Source organism: Musca vetustissima, unplaced genomic scaffold (genome assembly GCF_032173495.1).
Source record: "Musca vetustissima isolate MV318-11 ecotype Yass unplaced genomic scaffold, APGP_CSIRO_Mvet_v1 utg16282, whole genome shotgun sequence".
NCBI classification, from domain to species: Eukaryota; Metazoa; Arthropoda; class Insecta; order Diptera; family Muscidae; genus Musca; species Musca vetustissima.
In genome coordinates, this window is record NW_026875941.1 from 112825 (window position 1) to 140551 (window position 27727).

The 27727-nt window shown below is 35.2% G+C and overlaps 1 protein-coding gene across 1 annotated transcript; it reads left to right on the top strand.

Annotated features, from left to right (window-relative positions):
• On the top strand, positions 1-26816 carry LOC133338473 (serine/threonine-protein kinase D3). Its single transcript, XM_061546644.1, has 9 exons — positions 1-207; positions 10417-10561; positions 14058-14195; positions 14331-14572; positions 23172-24255; positions 24314-24522; positions 25893-26238; positions 26298-26480; positions 26542-26816. The coding sequence occupies exons 1-9, from the start codon at positions 82-84 to the stop codon at positions 26736-26738; spliced, it is 2670 nt and encodes an 889-aa protein (XP_061402628.1). The 5' UTR covers positions 1-81; the 3' UTR covers positions 26739-26816.
• The last annotated feature ends 911 nt before the right edge of the window (positions 26817-27727 follow it).

Sequence of the window (27727 nt, forward strand, 5' to 3'; positions counted from 1 at the left end):
GCAACTGAGAGTCAAGGTGTTGCTACCGTCGTTCTTGTTGTTGTTATTTTTGTTGGCAATCAAGGTCCCGGCGCTGTCATCATGGAGGGGCCAGAGGTGACATTTCTATTCCAATTTGGCAGTGTGCGCGATGCAGTGTCGGTAGCTGCCAATGTTTTAACATTGAAAAAGCTCAAGGATTTGGCATGTGAATTCATCAACACGAAGGTAAGTTTCGCCATCCTTTCTCCGCCCGGATATCTAGGTGTGTGTATGTATGTATGTGTGTATTTTGTAAATAAAGTTGAAATGTTTATATAGCCTTTATGCAGCTATATTTTTTATTTGTGAGATACACACATACATATCTCAATGAAAATTAGTTATGTGTTGGTGTGTGTGTGTATTTGACTTGTCATATCCTTGTTGTAGTGTAAAGGATTGCCTGCCATTGATGTTGCCAACGGTGGCAAAAAAGTCTATTAGTAAACAAAGTTCAAAAGCAAATATTAGCTTATTTGACTTTGTCTTCTTCTGTTACGCCCGTCTGTAACTGCTGTCAAGGGACGGACAACGATGAAGAGGAAAAAATAACAGAAAAGTTAATTACAATAAATATAATATATAATATATGTTCCGCACTATGGTTGTTGATGTGATAATTAGATGCAATGTGAGAAAACTTGGAGTATTTATTGAAAATCGGTTCAGATTTAGATATGGCTCCCAAATATATTTTCGTTCGATTTAAGGTAAATGTTGCGCCAAAGTCCCTAAATATCTTGTGATTTGCACGAAATTTGACATAGCGTACTGAATTAGGGCTATAATGACGTTCCTGAAGTTTCGTGAAAATCGGTTCATTTTTAGATATGGCTCCCATGTATATTTTATTCCGATTTACGGTAAATGGTGCACCAAAGTCCCTAAAAATCTTTAGATTTGCACGAAATTTGGAATAGCGTACTAAATTAAGTCTAGAAAGATGTGTGCTAAATTTTGTGAAAATCGGTTCAGATTTAGATATAGCGTCCGATTTTAGGTAAATAGTGCACCAAAGTCCCTATATATCCTTCGATTTACACGAAATTTGGCATTGCGTACTGAATAAAGTCTAGAGTGATGTGTGTTAAGTTTCATGAAAATCGGTTCAGATTTAAATATAGCTCCCATATATATTTACGTCCGATTTAAGGTAAATGGTGCACCAAAGTCCCTATATATCCTTCGATTTGCACGAAATTTGGCATAGCGTACTGAATTAAGTCTAGAGTGATGTGTGTTAAGTTTCATGAAAATAGGTTCAGATTTAGATATAGCTCCCATATATATTTTCGTCCGATTTTAGGTAAATAGTGCACCAAAGTCCCTAAAAATCCTTCGATTTACACGAAATTTGGCATTGCGTACTGAATTAAGTCTAGAGTGATGTGTGTTAAGTTTCATGAAAATAGGTTCAGATTTAGATATAGCTCCCATATATATTTTCGTCCGATTTTAGGTAAATGGTGCACCAAAGTCCCTATATATCCTTCGATTTACACGAAATTTGGCATTGCGTACTGAATGAAGTCTGGAGTGATGTGTGTTAAGTTTCGCGAAAATCGGTTAAGATTTCGTTACAGCTTCCACATATACATATATATATAGTCGTCCGATTTTACATAAATGGTGCATTAAACTCGTAATGTTTGTCCGATTAATACGAAATTTTGCACAACGTATCAAATTGAGACTTGAATGACCTTATTGCGTTTTGTTGAAATTGGTACAGATGCAGCCATAGCTTCCATATGAATTTCGAACGGGTGTCTGATTAAAATTCAATTTTTAACAGTGCGGCGTATCGAATAACGTGTATCAATTTTGCTATAAATCGTTTTCCATAAATTTTGTCCCATGGTACGCAGACGACTCTAAATCTGCCTGAATTAAATTAAATCAAATTTATCATAGACTGTACTACTTTCCTTACTGGTTTACTCTAAGAATTTCATTGAAAATGTTTCTTCTTGAATTTGCAGGCACAAATTTGTTTTACTCTTAACAAACAAAGCTCTAAACATTTGACATACCCTCCATTTAAGGGTGCCGAACTATTTTAGGTACTGAATGGCTCTATACGTTTTTTTCCTACCGATGTGGCTAGAATTAGGCTTTCCGGTCCCATTTACGCATTTAGTAGATCCGAACAGCATTTCACAACCGGGTTTTCAAAGATTGAAAAACCTCGTGGTAGAAACTTGTAATCAAAATCCCAATGGTTAAAACCTCATTTCCGATTCGAAAAGTCCGAGATCTACTCGACGCATTTAGCGACATTTATGCTAATTAGTAGTACGAAGCTCATTAATATTCCAGTCTTAATATCCTACTGAAAGTGACGCCCAACACAATTCTTTATTTTACCATACCACCCACTCTCTCTCTCTCTAATTTGACAAAACTAATACACTGACGCTTACATTGATAGATATGGGGTTTCCCCCATCTCGAAGTGGTCCCCAAGCAATCGAATGATACCTTTGATGTCAATTCATTTGTAAAATTGTTATCTAGGGGAATTTGCGGTGGTGGCTGTTGTCCTTGTTGCTTGGCATTTCCTATTAAACGCGAATAACTGAAATTAATTTGGAAACCAATATTTTCGTGAATAATGTTTGTCAAATAGAGAGGTAATATGAGGAGTACATTTCATTATAAAATGGCCATGGGGTAATAGAATCATTGGCCAATAATAAATTAGATAGATTTTTATTTCTTTCAAGGAGTCACTTTTAAATATTCATCAATATAAACTACGACGTAATGAAAAACAACAATGAGACATATTTGTCTTTTCGGAATCCTTATATAAACAACGATGATTATTATTTACATTTCTAGAAAATATATTGTTGAGCGGTAGATATAGGTACATGAAGGTTATATAAATAAACTGGGCCTAATCTTTGGTTTGATATAACCTTATACTTGTTTGTAGGCAAATTATAATATAGACTTCATTTCACTTAACCGAACGAGTTAAGTTTTTTTTATTATGTTCCATAAGCCGAGCATAAAAAAATATTTCCAGGCGCGTCTGTCTTGTGCGCAGTAGTTCAAATTTGAAAGATCCTGTTCCGAGATGTTGTTTTCCACTCCATCTTTCCATCGAATTCATGGCCTTCCCCTTCTACCTGAATCATCAGTTGGCTCGCTTTTATATGCCTTTTGTGTTGAGGCATCCTCATTTATTCTCACAACATGACCTAGTTGTGGTCACTACGTCTGACAATGCCGATGTCCTAAATGGCGATATTTACTGTTGACGCAGATCGGCCAATATATCTTTCGGAGGTTTTTTCCTCTCAAACACTCCAAGAGCTGCCTTATCTGCTTGCAAAACTACCCATGCTTCAGATACATACAACAGCATGGGCAGTATCAGTATTTTTGAATTGCTTACTTAGACCATAGTAGCATCTGTTGGCCAACTCTGTTCTTCTCAAGATTTCAAAACAAAATTATCTTTGACTACCTCGAAGCTGTAGTTCTCAACTTCCACAGTTGGTTCGAGTGTACTGGACGTCTTGAGCGTTGATACCATCAGCTTGATCTTCTTGCCATTTACTGCCAGACCGACTTTGGTAGACTCCTTCTCAATTTGTTGAAAGGTGGCTGTTACCGCTCGCAATGTTCGACCCAATATGTCGACTTCATCGGCGTAGGCGAGTATAATGTACTGTTTTTAGTACTGAGTGTCATTTCTGTTCACCTTTGCCTCTAGTATAACCTTTTCCAGCGGGATGTTAAAGATGTATATTTCTTAGGTGTTTTCCATGATTTGGCGCAGGGTGAAAATCTGATCAATTGTGGATTTGCCAGGCCTGAAGCCGCATTGGTATTGTTCAATAATGTCGTTGACCATTGGCTTCAGTCGTTCACACAATATGGATGGATAGCACTTTATATGCGCTGGGAAGGAGACTTATTCCTCTATAGTTGGCACATATCGTCTTGTCTCCTTTTTTGTATACGGGACACAGGATGCTGAGGTTCCAATAGCTGGTGCATGCTGATGACCAGCATCTGCCCACCAGCCTTGAGTAGTTCGTCTGGTAATGCATTTGCACCAGCTGCTTTATTATTCTTCAGCCGATTAATTGTTATTCTGACCTCATCTTGGCTAGGTGTTATACAATCTATATCGTCATCTCTTATTGGTTCTGGGTATCTTCTTCACCCGCCACTATTTGATGCCAGAGGCAAAATGCACCATCCAGATCCATAACACCCTATCTGCATCCATCTTTATCTCTACAGGAGGATGTGCCTGGTGTTTTACTCCTTAGTCCTGACTCATGTACATCTCGATTTGCTCCCGCTCACGTTTTTCTTGTTATTTCTTATTTCTTTTGAAAAATGCGTTTCTCCTCTCAACTTTTCTCCTGATAATTCTTCTCAGGGTAGCCCTATACGCAGCGTTTTTAAACTCAGTAGCATTACGACACCCCTAATGGTACCATGGCTTAAAGGTGGTCTTTGGTACCCAATTGGTGCTTTTGCTGCAGTTTGTAGGGAGTGAGCAAGTCTTTCCCATTGTGATTCTATGTTATTATCGGGAAAGAAGTACTTTCATGAAACAGGTGGGCAAATTGAGTGGAATAGGCCTCTGCTACGACGTCGAGTTTCCGTGTTACATTATATCACATTATATTGCTGGTACATTAAGACGGCCGCGAACCTTGGCTGCCAAAGGGTAATGGTCCGAATCGATATTCGCTCCTCGTAGCGATCGAACGGCTATAACACTGGACGAATGCCTACCGTCTATCACAAGATGATCAATTTGATTTCTCTTTGCTTGATCAGGAGAAATCCAAGTGGCCTTGTGTATATCGAGATGCTTGAATCTTGTGGTGCTTATGTTCTTTAGTGCCGCGAAGTCGATCAACCTCATGCCGTTGTCAGGTGTTTCATCATGTAGGCTGAATTCTCCAGCGGTGGGGCCAAAAATATTTTCCCTTCCGATTTTTACATTAAAATCTCCTAGCAGAATTTTAATGTCACGGCCAGGGCGGCGGTCATATGTTGTTTCTAGACGTTGTATCGTTTTAGCAATAGAAAGTTGTTGGAATTTGGCACTCAGTGTGGCGCTATCGACAACTTCTTTAAAGTACATTTTCAATATCAATGTCCATATTTCTACATAGTTCTCCAATAATTCCAATTTTAGGTGTCTGTAGTTTGGCATTTCGTTATCTTCTTATAGCAATTTACCTTTGTGTGGCTCCTATATAAAAAATTCCAAACTTTTGTTGTTACTTTGTATGCACATTTCAGGCTGGAGGTTATAAAAAACTCGACGCAGCCAATTTTATAAAACATTTCCATCTAATATATCAATTTACAATAATACCTTTCCAACAATTCGAGGGACTTTGCACCGCTTTTAATCCCCAGCTACTGTCAGTCACATCACTTTCCTCAATATCCCCAGAAGAGTTAATTTCCTCCACCCAAACAAAACAGAAGGTGGAGTAGGAGGTTATTTGATCATGGCTATTAACGCCACCTACGAAAACATCCCACAGCCATCACCACCACCTCCACCTATATGTAAACGAGTGACAACAAGCAATGTGTCAATGAGTACAAATTTCCTGCGTATCTTCTATACACATACATTTTTGTTGTTGTTGTTGTTCTTGCCACAAAATTGACTTTTCTGCCACTTGGCCATTTTTATTCTGCGGCATGCCATCAATTCTCGTGGGACCAAAGATTGTTGAAATACTAGGTGTTTATCAGTCAACTAACTACCACCACTACTACTACATACACACACACTGTCTAACTAACTGTCCTATAATGAAAAATGCTGATGAAAAATCATCAACTACAGCGCCAGAACCGCAAAATGACAGCGCCACTGTGGTGGCAACAATAAATAAATACGTGACAAGCTAAACCAATAAAAAAACAACAGCAGCAACAACAACACCAACAGCAAACACTTGACATGCAATTATGTTTTCATATTTTTCGAAACAAGACAACAATTTCATTTATTTTAATCACTTTGACCCCAGGTGGACACCTTTGCACGTATGGTGCAACACGATGGGAGTAGCAACATGTTACACATAAATATTTTATTATGTAGTACATCATAAGGTGTGTGGAGGTTTTGTTACTCATCGATATATTCTTGATCGATGATATATCCTGGAACGATGCCGCCATATTTATGGTATTTTGAAGGTTTTAAGAACAATTTCCTATCGAAATGTGATGTATATCGAATTCCGAATACCCCACCATATAGTGGAAATATTTTTTCGAAGACACCATTCTAAGTCCTGAAACCCACTTTCTAAAATTTCTCGCAGGTTTAGTATTGAAAATGGTATAAATCGGTCCTCGTTCTGGTTTAGCTCCCTATTCAGTATTTTGTGATTTTCAATAACATTTCTAAGCCGAATTGGCTCATATTTGAGGTGGATCTCATTGAGTCTTGAGTTAATGTCTTAAACGAATTTTCCGAACAAAGTTTCTATATCTTAGCATTACGACGTGACTATAATTTGGTATTCCGGTAAATATTCGCAGAAAATTATAGTCACCATGCAAAGATCACGCTATTTTTCGGTATGTTCTAGGTCTAAGCCAACCTTTTCAACCAGAGTGTATGCAGTTTGGAATTTATTTTTCTCCTGGCAGCCCTTGTATAAAAGTCCCTATAGATTTTGGGTATATGGACATTGTGTAAAAACAGAAGGAATACCTTTATTAGTCCTAGACACATTTTCCAATTTAGGTTCTGTTACCAATATACAGATTTCTAAGTTTCTCAAACTTATCTGTTCGATGTGAGTCCATGTTTTCACATCGAAATATCTATATAAACGTCTGATCGATTTGTAGGTATTTTGAAGTCTATCTTTAAAAGTTCGGCAACCTGTCGTTAAAAAAATTGATGTACCCATGTTGATATAATTTTCAGATATCAGAAAGCGTGGACCAATAGGCCACATCAGGTGACATGGCACAATGACTACTATATATATTTCAGACCTAATGACATATATGCAAAATGCTTATATTTTTCTTCAAAAAATGTTCCAATTGTTCATGCGATCAAACCAATTGTCGAAACACTTGTTCCATCTTGATAGTGACACATCCAACACATGGCTTTCGTTTTCTTTTCTTTTCGATTTTCTGTGAATACTTCGGGCAATTAAATTCAGGTGTATCACTCAGAATTTACCTACTACGTTGTTCAAGCGGGACATTAGTTTCGCTGAAGAAACAGATTACCATTTCCTTCAAAGTACTTCTTCCACGAGCAACTTATCTGATTTATATCATTGGATTTCAACAAATGACCCACTAATTCCAGATTATGGCTGGTCAAAAGATTATTCGGTTTGGGCCGATATGTGAAAGCTCGCATTGTAATGGTTTACATAAAATCGATTTCGCTTTATCATTTTTCGAATTTCTTCGACACATGACCAATTTTTCAACGAAGTGGTTATTCTACAATAAACTTTTGTTTGGATTGATTTGGCACAGCGCACATGTAAAGATCCGAATTTTGGCATTTAAAAGTTTTTTTGAGTCAAAAAAAGATTGAGTCAAAAAAAGGAAAAATAGCTCAAAAATTAAGTTTTCGGTCAACATCATCCCAAAATTATTATGTGATCATCACCGAAAATTATAAGCGTTGACCTTGGCCATAAATGGAATCTCATGTAAATTTTCAAAGCGATCAGCGCTATATTTCCGCCCTCTAGTGTGGTATTAGGTTACTAAATAATGTCTGAATACGTAAGCACCTGTAATATTTATGTGTAACTCCCACATTCCGACAAAAATAAAGTATTTGGTCCATTTCATCCGCTAAATATTAACCGATCTTTTCCAAAAACAATAGGGGTCCTCATTGGCCAGAACCCATTCTACATGCACAATTTCGTGAAGATTTGTCCATAACTGTGGCCTGTATCGTGTTTACAAATTATAATGGACAGACGGACGGACACACATGTCTAGATCGACTCAGCTAGTCGAGATATGACGATCGGTATACTTAAAGGTGGGTCTAGGACCAATATTTCGCGGCGTTACAAACTTTTGGAGCGGCACAAAGCTATAATACCCTGACAACATAGTTGTGTAGGGTATAAAAAGGGCCCATGTAAATCTCGCGGTCCATTTTCTTTAGGTTTCAGTCGTATTTTTCAACCAAAATTATTCCCACAATTTGACATTTCGGGTTCTTGGAGGCTTCCATAGATCATCTGTCTAAAGTGGCTGTAATTTGACAAATTACAGCGACTCTCTATTTTGATAGAGTTCCATGTTTTGAAATAGGTCTATGATTTGTCATAGCACCCAGGACCCTCCCTATTTTCTATATTTTCAAGGTTTTGTTCGCACTTTCCCACCCAAGTGGATGTGATTTAGTATTCCGGGGTTTTGGAGCCTTCCATACATCTATTCAGAAAATGGTAAGCGTATGTTCATGTTTTGACATAGTCCCCATATAAATGTGCCGTCCCCATTTTCGGTTTTTATACCCTTTACCACACGGTGGTATATCAAGTTTCGTTGAAATCGGTTTAGATTAATATATATCTCCCATATATAGTTTCGTCCGATTTTATGTAAATGGATCACCAAAGAGTAAAATTTAGGCAGATTGGCAGCATATTTTGCACAGCGTACTGAATTTGGTCCAAATTTATGTATTCGAAGTTTCGCTGGAATCGGTTTAGATTTAGATATATATCTTACATATATTTTCGACCGATTGAGACAAAATTTTTCGTAGAGTATTGAATAAGGGACAGGTTTGTTGGAATTGGTTCATATTTTATGTAAATGGTGGACTAAAAAGTCAAATTTAAGCCGATTGGCACACAATTTTGTTGAAATCTGTTCAGATTTAGATAGAGCTCCCATATATAGTTTCCTCCGATTTTATGTAAATGGATCACCAAAGAGTAAAATTTAGGCAGATTGGCAGCATATTTTGCACAGCGTACTGAATTTGGTCCAAATTTATGTATGCGAAGTTTCGCTGGAATCGGTTTAGATTTAGATATATATCTTACATATATTTTCGACCGATTGAGACAAAATTTTTCGTAGAGTATTGAATAAGGGTCAGGTTTGTTGGAATTGGTTCATATTTTATGTAAATGGTGGACTAAAAAGTCAAATTTAAGCCGATTGGCACACAATTTTGTTGAAATCTGTTCAGATTTAGATAGAGCTCCCATATATAGTTTCCTCCGATTTTATGTAAAATCGAAACTTGTTGCATGTCAAGTTTCGTATTGGATTATGTGTCGAGCTAAATTTTGGATAGCGCACTGTGTTGCAGAATAGCAAATGCCACAGTTGCCCACATATCCCGACATTTCCGGCATATTCAAGGCCCTTCTTTGATTCGAAACTTCCTAGCTGAGTACCCTAAAAAAGTATTCCAAAATTCAAACAAATGTAATGACACTTTTGTTAATTTTTTGTTCTGTGTAATATCTGAGGACCTACGTTTAGCAGCAACAGGGCACTGTCTGTATGTATGTATTTGTGTGCGTGTGAAAAAGCTAACATTATAATAATAGCCCCACAATTTATGTGGTTAACACATGAGATAATAAACCAATTTAGTTAAAAACATTTCTTGTTTATCTACTTTATCTAGCACAAAACAGGACAAACGAGACGTCAATGGACTTTAAATGAATTACCAACAAATGGCCATTGGGAACAACAATAACAAATTAGAGTTTTAGGTTCTGTTTTCTAAATTTATTGAATTTAAATGGTAGGAAAAGTAATAAGTATTGAAATTCCGATTTACCGTAAATTGAGGGCAGTGAAATTGTTAACCCAAACTCCTTACTTCAGTTCTTCTATAAAGACTTTCTCTACCTTGTCTTTAAAAACTCCTCCAGCCCGTATATAGAGACTCCCTGCTTCAGCTTGCCTACAAAAACCGCTTCAGAGTCTCCTTTCATATGTTTATAGAGACTACTTTCAGATCGTCTGTAGATACTCCATTTAGCTGATCTGGAACCGTATAATTCCAACGAACAAATGGCCTTATATTAATTAATTTTTTTTTCGTAAACACCCTCCACTATTAATTGAACAGAATAGGGGAGGGCCCTATTCCTAGTTTCTGTTCCACAAATCTACACGTAGATTAAACCCAACGTAATTAAATGAAACTACACATCCACACACATTAGTTTACACTTTATTACATCTTATGCTGTAGCATTTAGTGCTCTGTCAGCAGTAATCATAAAATTTTCTGACATTTATTTAATTGTTACTGTTGTTAACTTAATTAAAACTAATATTAGTTTATTTATGTATAAATATATTTTTTCTAATTTCATGTACCATCATATATTTTTTCCTACATTACAGATACCCGACAGCGGCCTGACATACCTATCCGAACGTATTTTGCTATTTCGTCACGATTACAACAGTCCCAATGTTCTGCACATCATCAATTCAGCAACGGATATTGCCGATGAAACTTTAGTGGAAATTGTTCTCGTTGCCAGTCGTAAGTAGAAGTTCGAAACTGTTGTTTTTTTTTTTCATTTTTTCTTGATTGAAATTTAAATTGGGTGTAATGAATTTAAATGGTAGCAACAAGTTTTAGAATCTTTTGTGGACTTTAAGAATAGTATAGGAGGTTTATTTATAAGAAAAACTATTTAAAATTAAATAAGTGGCACAGTTCCGTCCGGCCGAAATTAAATTGAAATTCCGAAAATAGATCGGGAATTTTGTTATGGGGCAAACTATGCCATAATAATTTATTTTGTTAGGAAACCCTACCCTGGGGCATCTGTTAATATTTATAGTTGTTGATAGGTATATTTTCTGAGAACCCCAAATACTAAATTACATCTTATTTTGTTGTAAAACGTGCCCAGAATCCTAACATTTGCGGGCACCGTTATATAGGGGTTGTACCAAAACGTAGGCCGATATATCCCAAACATCATTTGGGATTTGCAAAATTTCAAATCTCTCTATTTCAATTGCAAGACAGAGCCATCAGAACTTTAATTTTGGATTTTTAAAAGGCATTAAATGCGTACATTTTCAAAGATCATCCGATCTAAAATCGTGTATTTTCTTTCTTTTAAAATAATATTTTATTTTTGTAATATTTTCTTAAAGATCAAAGGAACTATAAGTGAGAATTTCTGAAGGAGTTATAATCAAAGAATTTTTCTTCAAAATCCTTCCGAACTATATGTCTAAAATTTTCAAATAATATTTTTAATGGCCTTCCAACTGTACACGTGAAGTTTTGAAAGAATATTTCACAGGGACCTTTTCACGAGGACTTTTTGAACTTTAGGCGTGGATTTTTTAAAGAATATTTTCTCAAAGTCCTACAGAACAATAAACGTCGATTTTTTTAAAGAATATTTTCTCAACGACCTTCCGAACTTTATGCGTAGTTTTTCAAAGAATATTTTCTCAAGGACCTTTCAAACTTTATCCATCGATTTTCAAAGAATATTATCTCAAGAACCTTTCAAACTTTAGACGTCAATTTGTCAAAGAATATTTTCTCAAGGACCTCTCAAACTTTTATAAAAAAAATATTCCCAAGGGCCTTTCGAGCTATAAGCGTAAATTTTTTAAAGGATATTTTTCCAAGGACCTTCCTATCTATAAGCGTGTATTTTTAAAGATGGATTTTTTTAAAGAATATTTTCTCAATGACCTTCCGAACTGGAACCGTAAATATTTTAAATAATATTTTCTCAAGGACCTTCCGAACTATAAGCGTGGATTTTTTAAAGAATATTTTCTGAGGGACCTTCCGAACAATAAGCGCGGATTTTTTAAAGAATATTTTCTGAGGGACCTTCCGAACTTTAGGCGCGGATTTTTTAAAGAATATTTTCTCAATGAATTTCGTAACTTTAGGCTTGGATTTCGCAAAGAATATTTTCTCGTGGATCTTCCGAATTATAAACGTGGATTTATTTAAGAATATTTTCTCAAGGACCTTCCGAACTTTAAGCGTGGATTTCTTAAAGAATATTTTCTCAATGACCTTCTGAACTTTAAGCGTGGATATTTTAAAAGAATATTTTTCCAAGGGCCTTTCGAGCTATAAGCGAGCATTTTTTAAAGGATATTTTCCCAAGGGCCTTCCGAACTATAAGCGTGAATTTTTAAAGAATATTTTCCCAATGACCTTCCGTTCTATAAGCGTGGATTTTTTTTAAAGAATATTTTCTCAAGGGACTTTCGAACTATAACCGAGAATGTTTTTATGAATACGTTCTCAAAGACCTTCGAACTTTGAGCATGAATTTTTTTAAAGAATTTTTTCTTAAGGACCTTCCGAACTTTGAGCGTGAATTTTTTTAAGAATATTTTCACAAGGACCTTCCGATCAATAAGCGTGGATTTTTTTTAAAAAATATTTTATCAAGGACCTTCCGAACTAAAAGCGTGGATTTAAAAAAATATATATTTTCTCAAGAACCTTCCGTACTATAAGCGTGAATTTTTTAAAAAATATTTCCTCAAAGGCCTTCTGAACAACAATCATCCTACTGAAATGGCTGTAATTTAATATTATTGAAGGACCAAAGCTTTGCAGAATATGTTCGATACTAGTTCAAGTTTTGTTATAGCGCCATAATCTGTGAATCGATATAAAGGTCGATTATATGGGGGCAATATCAAAACATGGACCCAGATATCCCATTTTCCCCACAAATGGGTATTTACCCGCCCCTCGTGTATGTACCCGTTAAAACTCTATTCATTTCCTTACCAAAGTGGAGGTAATTTAACACTCCGATGGAGCCTAACATATTTTGACATAGGTCCCATATAAAGGTTCCGACCCATTTTTTGTATTGGTCGTAAATAAGATTGTGGGTTCATGGACAGCAAAAAAATATTGACAGATATTGGTCCATGATTTGAAATACCCGACATAAAAATGCCCGATACATTGATGGTATTTTTTAAGATTTAGAAAATTAAAAATTCCGATTCATATTTTGATTCAGTTCCATAGTTGTTGTAATTTGGCATTCTGAGTTCTTGGAGGGAGAAAAAAATCTTTACAGAAAGTTCGATATTAGTTTATATCATAGCTCACAGGAATTTTAACTGTTTACAACTATGTTTCAAGGGAATATCAGATCAATAAGCTTGGATGTCATCAACAACATATTCTGAAGGACCTCCGGCCAATAAAAATAATATTTTTTAAGCAACTTGAAGCACTGCAATTTGCACATCTCATTTATTTGGCCTAAATACGAACTATTTTGAAATTGTAGTAAATCGGTTCATATTTAGATACAGGTTTCATTACATATTTCATTTAAATGGTGCAACAAATTCCCAATCATTTCCGATAGTCATGAAATTCGGTAGAGCGTATCAAATTGAGGTCATATATTTATTTTTAACCGATTTAATTTTAAGTTAGACCTATTGGGATCAAAGTTGGCACAGCCAATTTATGTTAGATTGAGTATTCATTTTTGAGGCAGTATTAGGTTTTATTGAAATCGATTAAAACTTAGATATAGCTCTCATATATATTTTTGTCCGATTTCATGTACACTATACACCGAATACACCGATTGTGACGTTGAAATTGGTTCAGATTAAGAAAGGTCACATATTTATTCTCAATCGATTTAATTTTAAGTTTGACCTTGGCACCAAATTTGGCACAGCCAATTGATGTTAGATTGAGTATTCAATTTTGAGGCAGTATTAAGTTTTATTGAAATCGATTCAAACTTAGATATAGCTCTCATACATATTTTTGTCCGATTTCATGCACACTATACACCGAATACCTCGATTGCGACGATAAATTCGGTTCAGATTAAGATATAGCTCCCATTTATATTGTGGTCCTATTTCCTTCTTTTACAAATTTGGCACAATTACATGTATTGAGTTTCATTAATTACGATTCGGATTTATATAGAACTTATATTGATTTTTCAATTTCTTACACTTGTTTATTTCTATCTTCTTCTTCTTTTTCACAGCAATTTTATATCCAGCCTCCGAAATGCCAACCCTTAAACCACACAATCTAAATGTCCATTCGTATAAGGCGCCAACATTCTGTGATTTTTGTGGTGAAATGTTATTTGGTTTAGTGCGTCAAGGACTGAAATGCGATGGTATGTATCGATTGATTGGATATCCATTATGGAAATGTGCAAAGCATTCCCCTTCGCCCCGCATTTTTTTTTCTAAAACACAACTATAATTAACCGTTATATTTTTCTCTTTTTTTCTCTACATTTCCATTTCAGGTTGTGGTCAAAATTATCATAAACGTTGTGTGGTTAAAATACCCAATAACTGTAATCGTTCGAATAATAACAGTAGCAACAGTTCAAAACGTTCCTCACTGCTACAGCCGCCCAGAAGTCCATCGGGTGGTTCAACACAATCACTTATATCGAATGATGAACAACACCACCACCACCAACAGCAGCAGCATCACCAACAGCAACAACAACATGGTGTGAATCATGAATCTGGAAGTTCTCTGGTAAAACGGATGTCTGATCTTATGAATGATATTATTAAATAGAATGAATCGAACAAAAATCCAAAACATAGTAACGTTCCATTTGATGAAAAAAAGATAATATATTTTAGATGTAACAACAAAATGCCACTAGCATGGACTTTATGAGGAAATTAGGAGGCTAAAATTAGATATGCTATTTTTAAAAAAAGTACGAGTATGTGAGCTATACGGAAATTTGAACCGACTTCGACAGAAAAAATATCGGTTGTGATGTATAAATATTTTGTTAATGATGACGCTCGGTTATGAGGAGTATTAGCGAGAAGTCAGGGGATACATTTTTGAATTGTAAACAAAATTTATGTTCTTGCATCCAAGTTTTTTTACCAAGATTGTCGTTTATAACGATAGACAAGGTCCGGTGGAATGGCCACTACAAGTTATAGTCGTTATTAGCGGTATCAAATATAGGGCGAAATTTATTGAAATCGGTATGTACCTACTCACATTTTGGAGAAAGAATACAGACATATTCTGTATGTCATTTTCGAATTTTAAATAGATTTACCACGATTATGGTGGTTTTATTTGGAAGAAAACGATCAATCTTGGAAAAAATACATGTTCAAATATGGTCCTCTCCTTTCAGTACCTCCCTCACAAAGAGTCAACATTTTAAAAATTTATTTAATCTGTATCAAGGTAATGAAATTTCCGATTTAATATAAACTGCGCACACCAAAAGTTTTCTTTCAAACTTAAATATAGTTCGAAGATTATGAATAATATCGAACCTTTCCAAAAAATTGTGGCGAATTTATAATATAAAAATTGAATTTATAATAATATAATTTTATAATATAAATATTTTGAGGAAAATAATTGTATATAGCCGTGCGAAAAGACTAAACTAATATTTGAAACAATCATGACTCATCGGTCTACTCCTTCTGGTACCTCCCCAATAAAGTGTATAAAATTTGAAATCCAAATCCGAAGATTGAAATTATTGGTTCAGTCTTTTTGGTATCTCCCCCACTAAGGGTCAAAATGTTAAAACTGTGTACATTTAATTTAAATCTTCAATACTAATCGCCAGCCGGTTCGAAATCGTCGAAATTTTAAATCGTAAATGGGATTCCCTTTAAGCTACCCCGAGATATGAGCTTACATTTTTTAGGTGGTGAGATTTTTTAACGAATGCCGTTTGAATTTTTTTAATTCGGATGTTCCAGTGACAGTGATCGTGAATGGTGGGTCCCCTTAAGTACCCCGAAATATGGGTTAATATTTATTTTTGGTTGGGGAGAATTTCTACCCAATTTGTATACCCTTTACCGCACTGTGGCACATGGTATCTTTGTGCATATGTTGGTGACAGGTAAAAGGAAACGAAATAGATACATGGTCCCTTTTGAGAATATGCATAGAATCAGTGAGTCGATTTACGCATGTCCGTCTGTCTGTCCATGTATTCTTAAAAAAATACTGGTCGTATTTCTAATCCGATTTGTATAAAATTTGACACAGCTCACTTATTTGGCCGAAGGACGAACTTTATTGGAATTGTAAAAAATCAGTTCGTCTAATTTACTGTAAATGGTGCACCAAAGTCCCTATATATCTTTCGATTTGAAGGAAATTTGGCATAACGTACTGCATTAAATCTGGAATTATGTGTGTTAAGTTTCGGGGAAATCGGTTAAGATTTAGATATAGCTTCTATATATATTTTCATCCGATTTAATGTAAATGGTGTACTAAAATCGCTGTATATCTTTCGATTTGGGCGAAATTTGGCATAGAGTACTGACTTAACTCTGGAATGATCTGTTCCTTTCATCAGATCATTCCCTCCGATTTTATTTTAATGGAGCACCAAAGCCCCTATATTTCTTTCGATTTGCACGAAATTTGGCATTAAGTCTAAAATTATGTGTGTTAAGTTTTGTGAAAATCGGCTCAGATTTAGTTACAGCTCCTACATATATTTTCATCCTATTTAATGTAAATGGTGGACTAAAGTCGCTGTATATATTTCGATATGGACGAAATTTGGCATAGCGTACATACTTAAGTCTGGAATGATCTAATTTTCGTGAAAATCGATTCAGATTAAGATATAGCTCCCATATATCATTTCTTCCGATTTTATATAAATGGTGCACCAAATTCCCAATACATCTTTCGATTTCCACGAAATTTGGCAAAGCGTATTGAATTACGTTCAGAATGATGTGTGCTAAGTTGCATGAAAATAGGTTCAGATTTATTTCGTAACAAAATTTTACATGTGTTCATGACAGAGATGGAAGTTTCAAAAACACTTAACTTTTTTCTGTTTATATCGCGCTTTTTGTGCTAGGCTAAGAACTTTCCGAACTGCCCTCGTACATTTCAAAATGACATGTTTATGGGTTGGTTTAAATTGGTGCATATATCTATGTATATCACATATTTAATTTAGTCCGATTGCATGTCGATGATCCTCTACAGATAATATCTCTGTTCTATCGACGAGGCATTATACCTATGAGCATCTGTTGTATGTACACAAAGTGTTGAAGGGTACCATATAGTCGGCCCAGTGCTACTTTTGAACTTTCCTTACTGGTTTCAAATTAAACCAGTGAACGGAGCAGTAGAGTCGGACGGGACCATACCATAACCAGAACCTTATGCAAAATTTCCTAACAATCAACGCTACATTTTCGCCCTACTGGGTCTAGGATGGGAGTCGAAATATGACGATCGCTATAACGGGTAGAGATATACTAAAAGGTGGGTCTAGCTATAATATCCTTACAACATAGTTATGTAGGATATAAAAATGGGGAATATCGATCCTACTAGTACGATGCACACACAATAGTCAACATTTTGCTAAAAATTATTAATATGCTACTAAGGCTCCACAAAGATTCAAAATTTTGAAAACGTTTGCAAACTTTATTTATATTAACATTTTTACCAATCCTAGATCATATTCAAAGATGGTACCCATCGGTCCACCCCATCTCGTACCTCTCCAACAATGCATTAAAGTTAGAAAAAATTGCAAATTTTATGCATGGATTAGAACATTGCATATACAAATATTGTTTACACCTACAAAGTGTAAACATTTTGAATATTTATTCCAATGGGTTGTCGTGTTTGATCCAAATTTTGCATTTCTATCAAAAAAATTGATAGTCACAATTGGGAACTATGGATAAAATCCTTATCTTAGCTGGATTTACTATCTGACCTTGTGTTGACCTTGATTTTGCTATGACTTCTTGACATCGGACACCCAATAAATGTTTTCAACATTTCTATTTAATATCTTCATATTCCATGCTAGTGTCATTTTTAGCATTCGTACTTAATTAATTTACATATACACAATCATCTAAACAATTCAAAATGTAGATAGAAGATATTTCAAGTAATTATTTTTTATATATTATTTACATTCAAATTAGTTAGTTTTTAAAGCAATATTTGGTGATGGGTATTCAAATTAAGACAAACAAATTTTATATTATTATTTAGAATCTCAATTATTTGTATACTCTTAAGATCCATGATGGTATTTGATATTTTGTATTTTCGGGAAATTTTGTGATTAATTGTTTAATCAAAATGTGCAATATAATAGGGATACATATCACGTAGGGAATAATGGTGATAAACTTTTTAACTATAAAATGATTAAATCTTAAACGTCTATGCTCTCTTTAAAAGTATTTTGATCTTTAAAATCACCTTCAAACATTCCATTGCAACTTTCTTCCACTAATTATTAGGCCTTTTATTTTTTATTAAAAAACATACTCAACGTCACTCATTTAAGCGAAATGAAATTGAAAGTTATCCGTTTTATTATCCTTCTCATATTAAAAAATACTTGATTAACCAATTAATCACTGCTTAAAAGATCTTTTTTTTTAATTCTTGATTTTTTTGTAACATGTACTTATTTTACCTTTTATCTATATTTTATTTTGTAATTCCTTTTTTATTAATCGTTCTTTTATGTTCAATCCAATTTTTTGTTTGCTTTGCTTAACACTCAATAAAAAACAAAAGAAAATTCATTTGTAAACCATTTATTTGTGTTGTTGTTTTTTCTTTCTTTCTTTTATTACTTTCAATATTGTTTTGTGGGTGTTTTTTTTATTCGCTTGATTCTTTTACTTTCGTTTCGCTTAAGACATTGAGTACGTTCATTAATTACTATTTATTTAGGATTTTTGTTTGGTTGAAATTGAAATTGTTCAGAACATTTGCGTATGCAAATAAAAAGGGTTACTCAAGAATTTATACGCCACCTCATAGTTATTGGAAATATATTGTTTGTCGTTCCGCGTAATAGCAAGTTTAGATCGCAATCTGTACTCAAATTAAACAAGTGAAAAAGCGTTAATAAGTTCGGCCGGGCCGAACATTGGATACCCTCCACCATAGTTATACTGACAGATACATGCAATGAAAATATAGGGGACATACCAAAAAGTGGGCATATACCGATAATTCTACAATCCGATTTATGTAAACCATTATGTACACCAAATACAAACTTCGGCAATTTTTAATGTGGATTTTTCCTAAAATCTGTAAGATCTAAAAAGTGGACTTATACTGATAACGCATGATAGAGTATAAAATCCTCAAACTACTGTAATTTAGATTACAAAGTTATATGAGGCTATGCCTGAAGGGGGGCCAATATTGATTACATAGTGTAGGAAATAGTGAATATTTGGGGATATCATTATATGAGGGCTATGCCTAATTAATGACCGGTATATGCTAATATTGAACCCAATATTTTAATTGTTTATCTCAATTCTTTCCTTCAGGAGGTTTGACTATATTGAGGAGATGCCTAAATGTCTGCCGATATATTTCATTATCGTCATGTTTTCTTTTATCACAATATCTTTAGAAGGCGGAATGCTTACAACAGATGGCTAAATAGTCTTTGTAGGGTAAACATTGACTATTCCCCGTAACGACTACCCAACCTCAACACACCGAACAAATCAGAAAACTATATTATTATAAAAAGGGGGTTATATGGGGACTAACCCTAAAAATATTTATAATTTTTAGTGGGGAAATTTGGAACCCAATAAGAACCCAATGTACCAAATTTCAGCGAATTCCGTTGAAAACCGCTCTCAAAAAACCCAAAATACCGAAAATTGGAGAAAATTTTTCTGTTCATAATAAAAGAAAATTCCAGACTCAATAAAGAGCGTCGGCGACGGCGCCGGCGAACGGTGGTTCAAACTCCCTTTTGGGAAAATATGAAATATTTGCAAATTTCTGGAGAAGGAAATACAGGGTGAGATAAAAAAACAGCAACAAAGTCAAGTGCCACAATTTTTACACTTTTTTTAAATTTTATTGAATGAAAGCAAAAATGTCGGAAATAGCGTTAAATTTTAGAATAAGTTTAGATTTGTTCGAATTGGTCACCTTAGGCGCAAATTAAGGCCTTCAAACGGCCAATGAAACCATCACACCCTGTCCGATTGTTGCCCGATGTTGGTGGCCATTGTGCGCTCATTTTGTAACCATTCTTGGGTGGTGCGTTCACCATCGCACTCAGGATGGTCCTGTTGGAATGTCCAAGGTCTGCGGCCAAAATGTTTGCGCGCCCAAGGCTTTAATACACCCTCCGATAATATTCATATATTTTTTCGATAATATTCAGCATTTATTCTGATGATATTCTATTATTACGAGCGAAGAGCTACCATCGGCTGTTATGGCGGCCCACACCATCACCATGGCCGGCGCTTGAGTTTTGTTGGCCAACCGAAGGTTCACATTTTCAGCTGAGCTCTTTGGCAAGTAAACACGATCATTTTGTTTGTTTACAAACTGCTGGACAACGAATGTTTTCTCATCGAAGAAAACCAAATTCGACAGTTCACGACTTTCGGCCATGCTCTTTTGCTCTTTTCGTGCTATTTTTTTTCGGTTCCATCACGAATAACTTTTTTATGGAAAATTCTTACCAAAATGCTTGTGTACGCTTGTAAACAATATAATGAGGTGTCACTGGATTTTAATGATTTTTCTGAAGAGTGGTTTAGAAATGACAGCAGTCTGAAGTTGGTTGTAGTTTTTTCATCTCACGCTGAATATATTTCTCGGAAACTATATCAAATATTAACATTAATTAAATATTAACTACAAAAAGTCTTTCGTAAGACTTTAAGAAGAAGTTTTATATCTTTGTTTGAGGCTACCACAATGATAAGTAAATCGATAATCTCATGTTTTCCTCATCCTATTTTAACCGACAATTTTTCAGAATTTTTTGATGCAATCAAAGAAGTCTCATGGAAAAAAAATAGTTTCAGACCTACAAGTATAGTAAAACTAAATTATTTTCAGATAATTTGAATTTTATTGGGAATGCCCGTTCTTCGGTGGAAACTTTTCCGGAGACCCCCATATATTCTCTATAGTTATTATTAGTTTTTGAGTTGCCGCTTACGCTGAAAATCGATTATATCTTCAAGAGTGTTTAAATTTTCCACTTGAAATTTTAAAGAAACAGTCTTGAAAAATAATGACTTCAAATTAAAAAAAAAAATTAAAAAGAATTTTTTTTTAATCGTGAATGTGGTTTCCCCTTAAATTACAACCGTCATACTGGTGGACCTATACACCTTCAATATAATATAGATATGGAATATAATATTGCTGGTCACCCAATGAAGGCTATAAAAGTACCTCCCAACTTTTGGTTTTGGGGTGTTTTTTGCACTTCTCAAACCAAATTGGCTGGGATTTTTTTTTATTTTGGAGGATTATAGGGTATATTGACCTAAGTTTTTGGTGTAGCCCACATATAATACCCCATATTAGTCGACATTTTTGGCGATTTTTGGTTTCTTAAAAGCCATTTACAGTCAGTCACTAGTCACATTTTCCTACCGATGTAACTTTATTTTACCATTACGAAGTGTCTTAAATTTCGCATTCAGGGACTTTGGTAAAACAACTTCTTCACAGTTAATGTTCAAAGGTCACGCCACATTTTCTGTATGTCCTAACGCAATTTTTCAACCTGAATGAATGTATTTTAATATTTCATATATATAGCGACTTTTCTATGTGTTTCTCTAAGATCACCCAAAATACATTCACGGAACAATTTCTTACTAAACATACAGGTTGTAAATGCATTGGTTGATGGTAAACCAGTAAGGACAATTTCATGTCAATGTTCCATCGAGGGAACTTGAACGAATTTAAATATGTGACGTTTATCTATAAGTGAACCGACTAACATCAATCCATACACATGCCTTTCTGCAACCTATGCTAAATTTCACTTCATTCGGGCAGATCTGGAGTCGTTTGCGTATAATGGGACAAATTTATGTAAATCGATTTAGATTACACATGACATACAATATTCGGTATGCCGCCCTGTTCAAAATTTAATTTCATTCAGACACCCGTTCGAAAAATGTCTTCATCTGCACAAATTTCAAAAAAAAAAAAAAAAAAAAAAAAAACATAACGCCATTCTAGTCTCAATTTGAAACGTTCTGCAAAATTTCGTGTCAATCGGACAAACATTAGGAGTTTGGTGTACCATTTACCTAAAATTGAACGAAAATATATACATATGTATGTGGGAGCAATATCTAAATCTGAACCGATTTTCCATTTGGTACGCTATGCCAATTTTCGTGCAAATTGAAAGATATATACGGACTTTGATGCACCATTTACATTAAATCGGATGAAAATATATATGGAAGCAATATCTAAATCTGAACCGATATTCACGCACATCATTCTTGACTTAATTCAGTACGCTATGCTAAATTTCGTGCAAATCGAAAGAAATATAAAGACTTTAGTACACCATTTAAGTAAAACCGGTCGAAAATATATCTGAAACGATTTTTCCCAATTTCAATGAGGTTCGCCTCCATCCAATTCGGATCATAAATGCGACCTGTACTTTGTAAATCGACTCATATATTCTCAAAAGGAACCATGTGTCTATCTCGTTTCCTTTTGCCTGTTACAAACATATGCACAATGACATAATACCCTGTAGCACACTGGGGTGAAGGGTATAAAAACCCAACCGTATCATAAATGAATCCACCATCCACTCTAGAGCAAATCGCTAGAGTTGAGTTATTCCAGGAGGAACTAGTTCAAATGAACTACTACGCAAAAGGAACGATTGTTACTATGTTCGGATTTTTCGTTCATCTAGTTCCATTCGCTTCAGTCGTCCATTTTGGTTCTGGTAAACATAGTTCTTTTTCAACCAATCTACATTTTTCCCGTTCATTGGTGGAATTCACAGCCGTTTACCAATGAACGATTGAACTAAATGAATGACCTATTTCCTTTTGCGGAACTATCGGGAAAATTTTAAACAACTTCAGGAACGAGATTGTTCAACTCTATAAATATCAAGGGCGTAGATTATCAGTTAGTAGTTTAGTCATCATGACGGAACACTAGGAAATATATCTTATTCTGGTTGTCTGTCTTTCTTTTTATGTTTGGAAAGCCAACCTGATTTTCAATACATTCTTCAATTTTTAATAACCACATTCCTTTTTCTTCTGCCTTACAGAGTGTGCCAACTTTTCACCGAAGTCATCACCGTTCTTCCTCAGCGGGTAGCCGAAATGGCCAACAAACATCTTCGTCCACGGGTCAGTTGAATAATGTCGTCGGTATATGCGCTACCAGTTTAGCCTATCAAAATATCCGAATACCACACACTTTTATGGTGCATACCTATGGTATACCCACGGTCTGTCAATATTGTAAGAAACTCCTCAAGGGCCTGTTCAAACAGGGTCTCCAATGCCGCGATTGCCAATATAATACCCATAAGAAATGTATGGATAAAGTACCACAAGACTGTACCGGCGAAAGACAGCTGCAACCGAATGATTTTAATGAAACCTTTACCCCGACACATGGCACTGGACACAAGGATCGTGATAACTTCTTTCGCGAAGAATTCGACGATAGTGATTTCGATGAGCAAACCTCAAATGATCACATGCGTAGTGGAATGGCCCACAAAATGGGTGGACGACCCGGTTCGATGGGTGTGCGCACCACAACAAATGCTCAGAATTCACCACCAGAATTGGTCAATGGGTTGAAGAGCAGCGATAGTGAACACTCGACGTATCACAATGAAAATCGTAGTGCCGGTGAAGGACAATCTATCGATGGACAATCGGAACAATCAAGTTCATCATCATCGCCAAGTGCCAATATTCCGCTTATGCGTATTGTACAATCAGTGAAACACACCAAGAAACGTGGCGGCCAAGCTCTCAAGGAAGGTTGGCTGGTGCATTACACCAGTTTGGATTCAACAGTTAAACGTTATTTCTGGCGTTTGGATTCGAAGACCATAACTCTGTTCATTTCCGAGCAAGGCAGTAAATATCACAAAGAGATCCCGCTGGCTGAGATTCAGGCCATTGAAACGAATAATGATGTTCGAGTGGATAATAACTATTGTTTCGAATTGAAAACACCCAATGTTAACTATTATGTGGGTCAAGATCCATTGGCGGGTGTGCGGGAGGAACAGGCTGTCCGCTTACCACCACCGGAGAGTGGTATTGGTACAGATATTGCCAAAAGTTGGGAGACCACAATTAAACAGGCCTATATGCATGTTACCAATACACGTAAGTGCGGAATCGAGGGGGGTTTTTACGTAGTTATAATGATTTGTTTTTATTTTAGAATGTTGTGAATCTGAGGAAAATGTCCAGGACATGGGTCAATTGTATCAAATCTTTCCCGACGAGGTATTGGGTTCCGGCCAATTCGGTGTTGTCTACGGCGGTGTCCACAAGAAAACGAAGCGAGAAGTTGCCATTAAAGTTATCGATAAACTGCGGTTCCCAACGAAACAGGAGGCTCAGCTTAAGAATGAAGTTGCCATATTGCAGGTAAGACTCGCTAAGCGTGGTTTTATATTTGTGGGGATCGGGATCGGTGTTGAGAGTTTCTCTCTCTCTCAGTGTTAAATTGTGAATTGTGTTGGAAAACATTACCACAGGTAGGAACAAAAACGTACGAAAAGGTACCTCAAATTCTACTTCAAATAATAATAAATTATAATTATCGAGAAATATTGGCCAATATTTATACCAGTTATTTGCATAAATAATATATATTATAATTTAAGCGTAAATGTATTCACGAATAATAAAAAATCTAATTTTTGTTTTGGTACGTTTATGTCAATTCGTACTTTTTGTGAACAAAAAGTACACTTGTTACAAAATTAAAAATAGCGCAACTCTAATTACCCTCTCAAGAGAGAGAAACTCTCAACACCGATCCCGATCCCGACAAATATAAAACCACGCTAAACAATTCTCATATTTAGAGAAAAGTGGTTTTTCTGTAGAAAAGTTGTTGCTCTCTTTTACTGAAGATGAGATTCTCCTTCGATGTAAGAAGAGATTTTTCTATTTTATGTATAGAAGAGTTTTCTCTTCTATGTGTAGAAGAGAGTATCTCTTCTAAGTATAGAAGAGAGTATCTCTTCTAAGTATAGAAGAGAGTATCTCTTCTATGTATAGAAGAGAGTATATCTTCTAGGTATAAAAGAGTTTGCTCCTATATGTATAGAATAGTTGATCTTCTATGTATAAAAGAGTTGCTCTCCTATGTAGCGATGAGTAGCTCTTCCATGTAGCGATGTTATACTCCTCTATGTAACAATGATTTCGGGATTTGCTCTTCTATGTAGCGATAAGTTGCTCTTCTATATAGCGATGAGTTGCTCTTCTATGTAAATATGAGTTGCTCATCTATGTATAGAAGAGTTGCTCTCTTCTGTGTGTAGAAACGATGTTCTCTTTTATGTGCAGAAGAGTTGCTCTCTTCTATGCGCAGAAGAATTGCTCTTTTCTATGCTAAAAGAGCTTCTTTGGATGTGGATGTGTTCTATATGGGGTAGTTCTCTTATATATGTAGAAGAAAGTCCTTCTTCTATGTGTAGGAGAGAGTTTCTCCTACTATGCACTGAAGAGATTCCCTCTTCTATGTATAGAATGGAGACCGTTTTCTATGTGCAGGAGAGTATTCCTCCGCTATAGGTAGGTAAGAGTGTATCTTCTATATATAGAAGAGACATTCTCTCTATTCATAGTAGAGACATTAAACTCGTATATATATGTATATATATATATTTTTTCTATGTGTGTAAGAGAGAAGTACATCTTATACGTAGTATAAGAGATTTTTTCTTTAAGAGAAAAGAGTCTCTATTCATAACCCTCTTCTCCCCTCTCTCTTTTGTATTTTACAGAACATTTCCCACTGTGGTGTTGTGAACCTCGAACGTATGTTCGAAACTCCCGAACGTATTTTTGTTGTAATGGAAAAACTCAAGGGTGATATGTTGGAGATGATCCTGTCCCACGAACGTGGACGACTTAGTGAACGTGTCACGAAATTTTTAATAACACAAATTTTAATTGCCCTCAAACATTTGCACAGTCAAAATGTCGTACATTGTGATTTGAAACCTGAAAATGTTCTACTGTCATCCGATGCAGAGTTTCCGCAGGTGAAGTTATGTGATTTTGGGTATGCACGTATTATTGGTGAGAAATCATTTCGTAGATCTGTTGTTGGTACACCGGCATATTTGGGTAAGTGTTGAGACATAATTTATTGTTAATTATTTATATTTCGATGTGATGCTTTTTAGCTCCTGAGGTATTACGCAATAAGGGCTACAATCGTTCCCTGGATATGTGGAGTGTGGGTGTTATCATCTATGTGAGTTTGAGTGGCACCTTCCCCTTTAACGAAGAAGAAGATATTAATGATCAGATACAAAATGCGGCATTTATGTATCCTCCTAATCCGTGGAAGGAAATCTCCTCGAATGGTATGTGAATGAGATATTGAAATTCTGAACTTCTTTAATCTGGTTTTGATTTTCTTTCCAGCTATTGATTTGATCAATAATTTGCTGCAAGTGAAACAACGAAAACGTTATACAGTGGATAAAAGTTTGCAACACTATTGGCTGCAGGATAAACAAACCTATCATGATCTGCGCAATTTGGAGCGGCAAGTCGGCACGAGATATCTAACCCATGAAGCTGATGATTTACGCTGGGCCAGCAGCACGGGTGATATGTGACCTGTTAATGGTCACACAGCATGTCCCACATTCCAAATTAATGATAAAATTCCCGAATCACCTGAACCGAAACAGCAGCAGCAGGAACAGAAGCAACAGCAGCAGCAGGTCCAACCGAAAACTGTAAAAGAAGAGCAGAGACGCAAATCATCGACTACGACGACACCAACACCCACTCTGCATATGGATTTGGATAATTGTAATTGCCGTAGTTTACCCTCCAATAAGCCAAAGGTGGAAGCCATTGGGGATAAGGCATTGAATTGGATGCGTAACCATTTGTGTCGTCACATCAAATAAATCCATGACTACGTTTTATTTTTACAACAACTCCGCCATGGCCAATAAACTTTTTTTTGAATTTCAAATGGCTGCTATTCGTTACTAATATTACAAACTTTAAAATGACAACGATCAAATAATACGTGTACTAGGTCTACATTCCCAACATCAACTATATTTTCGAATTAAATTTTTTCCTATTCCTCTCTCTCTCTCTTAAATTGAATCCTCAATGTTTTTTACTGGAAAACATGAACAAAAAGGTACCTTAAATTTTACATAAATATTATACATATATCTATTTCTCTATAAATATATATACATGAAGACAGTGTGTGTATTATACACACCTATTATACATATATACAATATTGCCTATAATAAATATAAATATATAAATAAAATAATCATTTAATTAAGTTATAAGTGTTGAATTTTTTTTAAATAAAATTTGAAACGCTTTACAGAAATAAAAAACTAAATATTGTGCTATGTCTCTTGGACCCCCCACAATCTCTAATGCTAAACGAATAACAATTTATTAATGCAATTATACAAAAATTAAAAAAAACAAATGCACACATACATACATTTTATGAATAAAATATGTTAATGCTCTTCTGTAGTAAAATTAGTTCGATAAGGAAATTAAGAACACGGATAATATTACTAAAACAAAAGAGACCCAGTTCTCTTTAAAAAATCAA

What these genes read in the sequence shown, in the direction of transcription:
- LOC133338473 (XM_061546644.1), top strand. Translation starts at nt 82, where the DNA reads ATGGAGGGGCCAGAGGTGACATTTCTATTCCAATTTGGCAGTGTGCGC. An exon ending in GTGAATTCATCAACACGAAG is followed by an intron (nt 208 to 10,416) that starts GTAAGTTTCGCC and finishes CCTACATTACAG; the next exon opens with ATACCCGACAGCGGCCTGAC. An exon ending in AATTGTTCTCGTTGCCAGTC is followed by an intron (nt 10,562 to 14,057) that starts GTAAGTAGAAGT and finishes TCTTTTTCACAG; the next exon opens with CAATTTTATATCCAGCCTCC.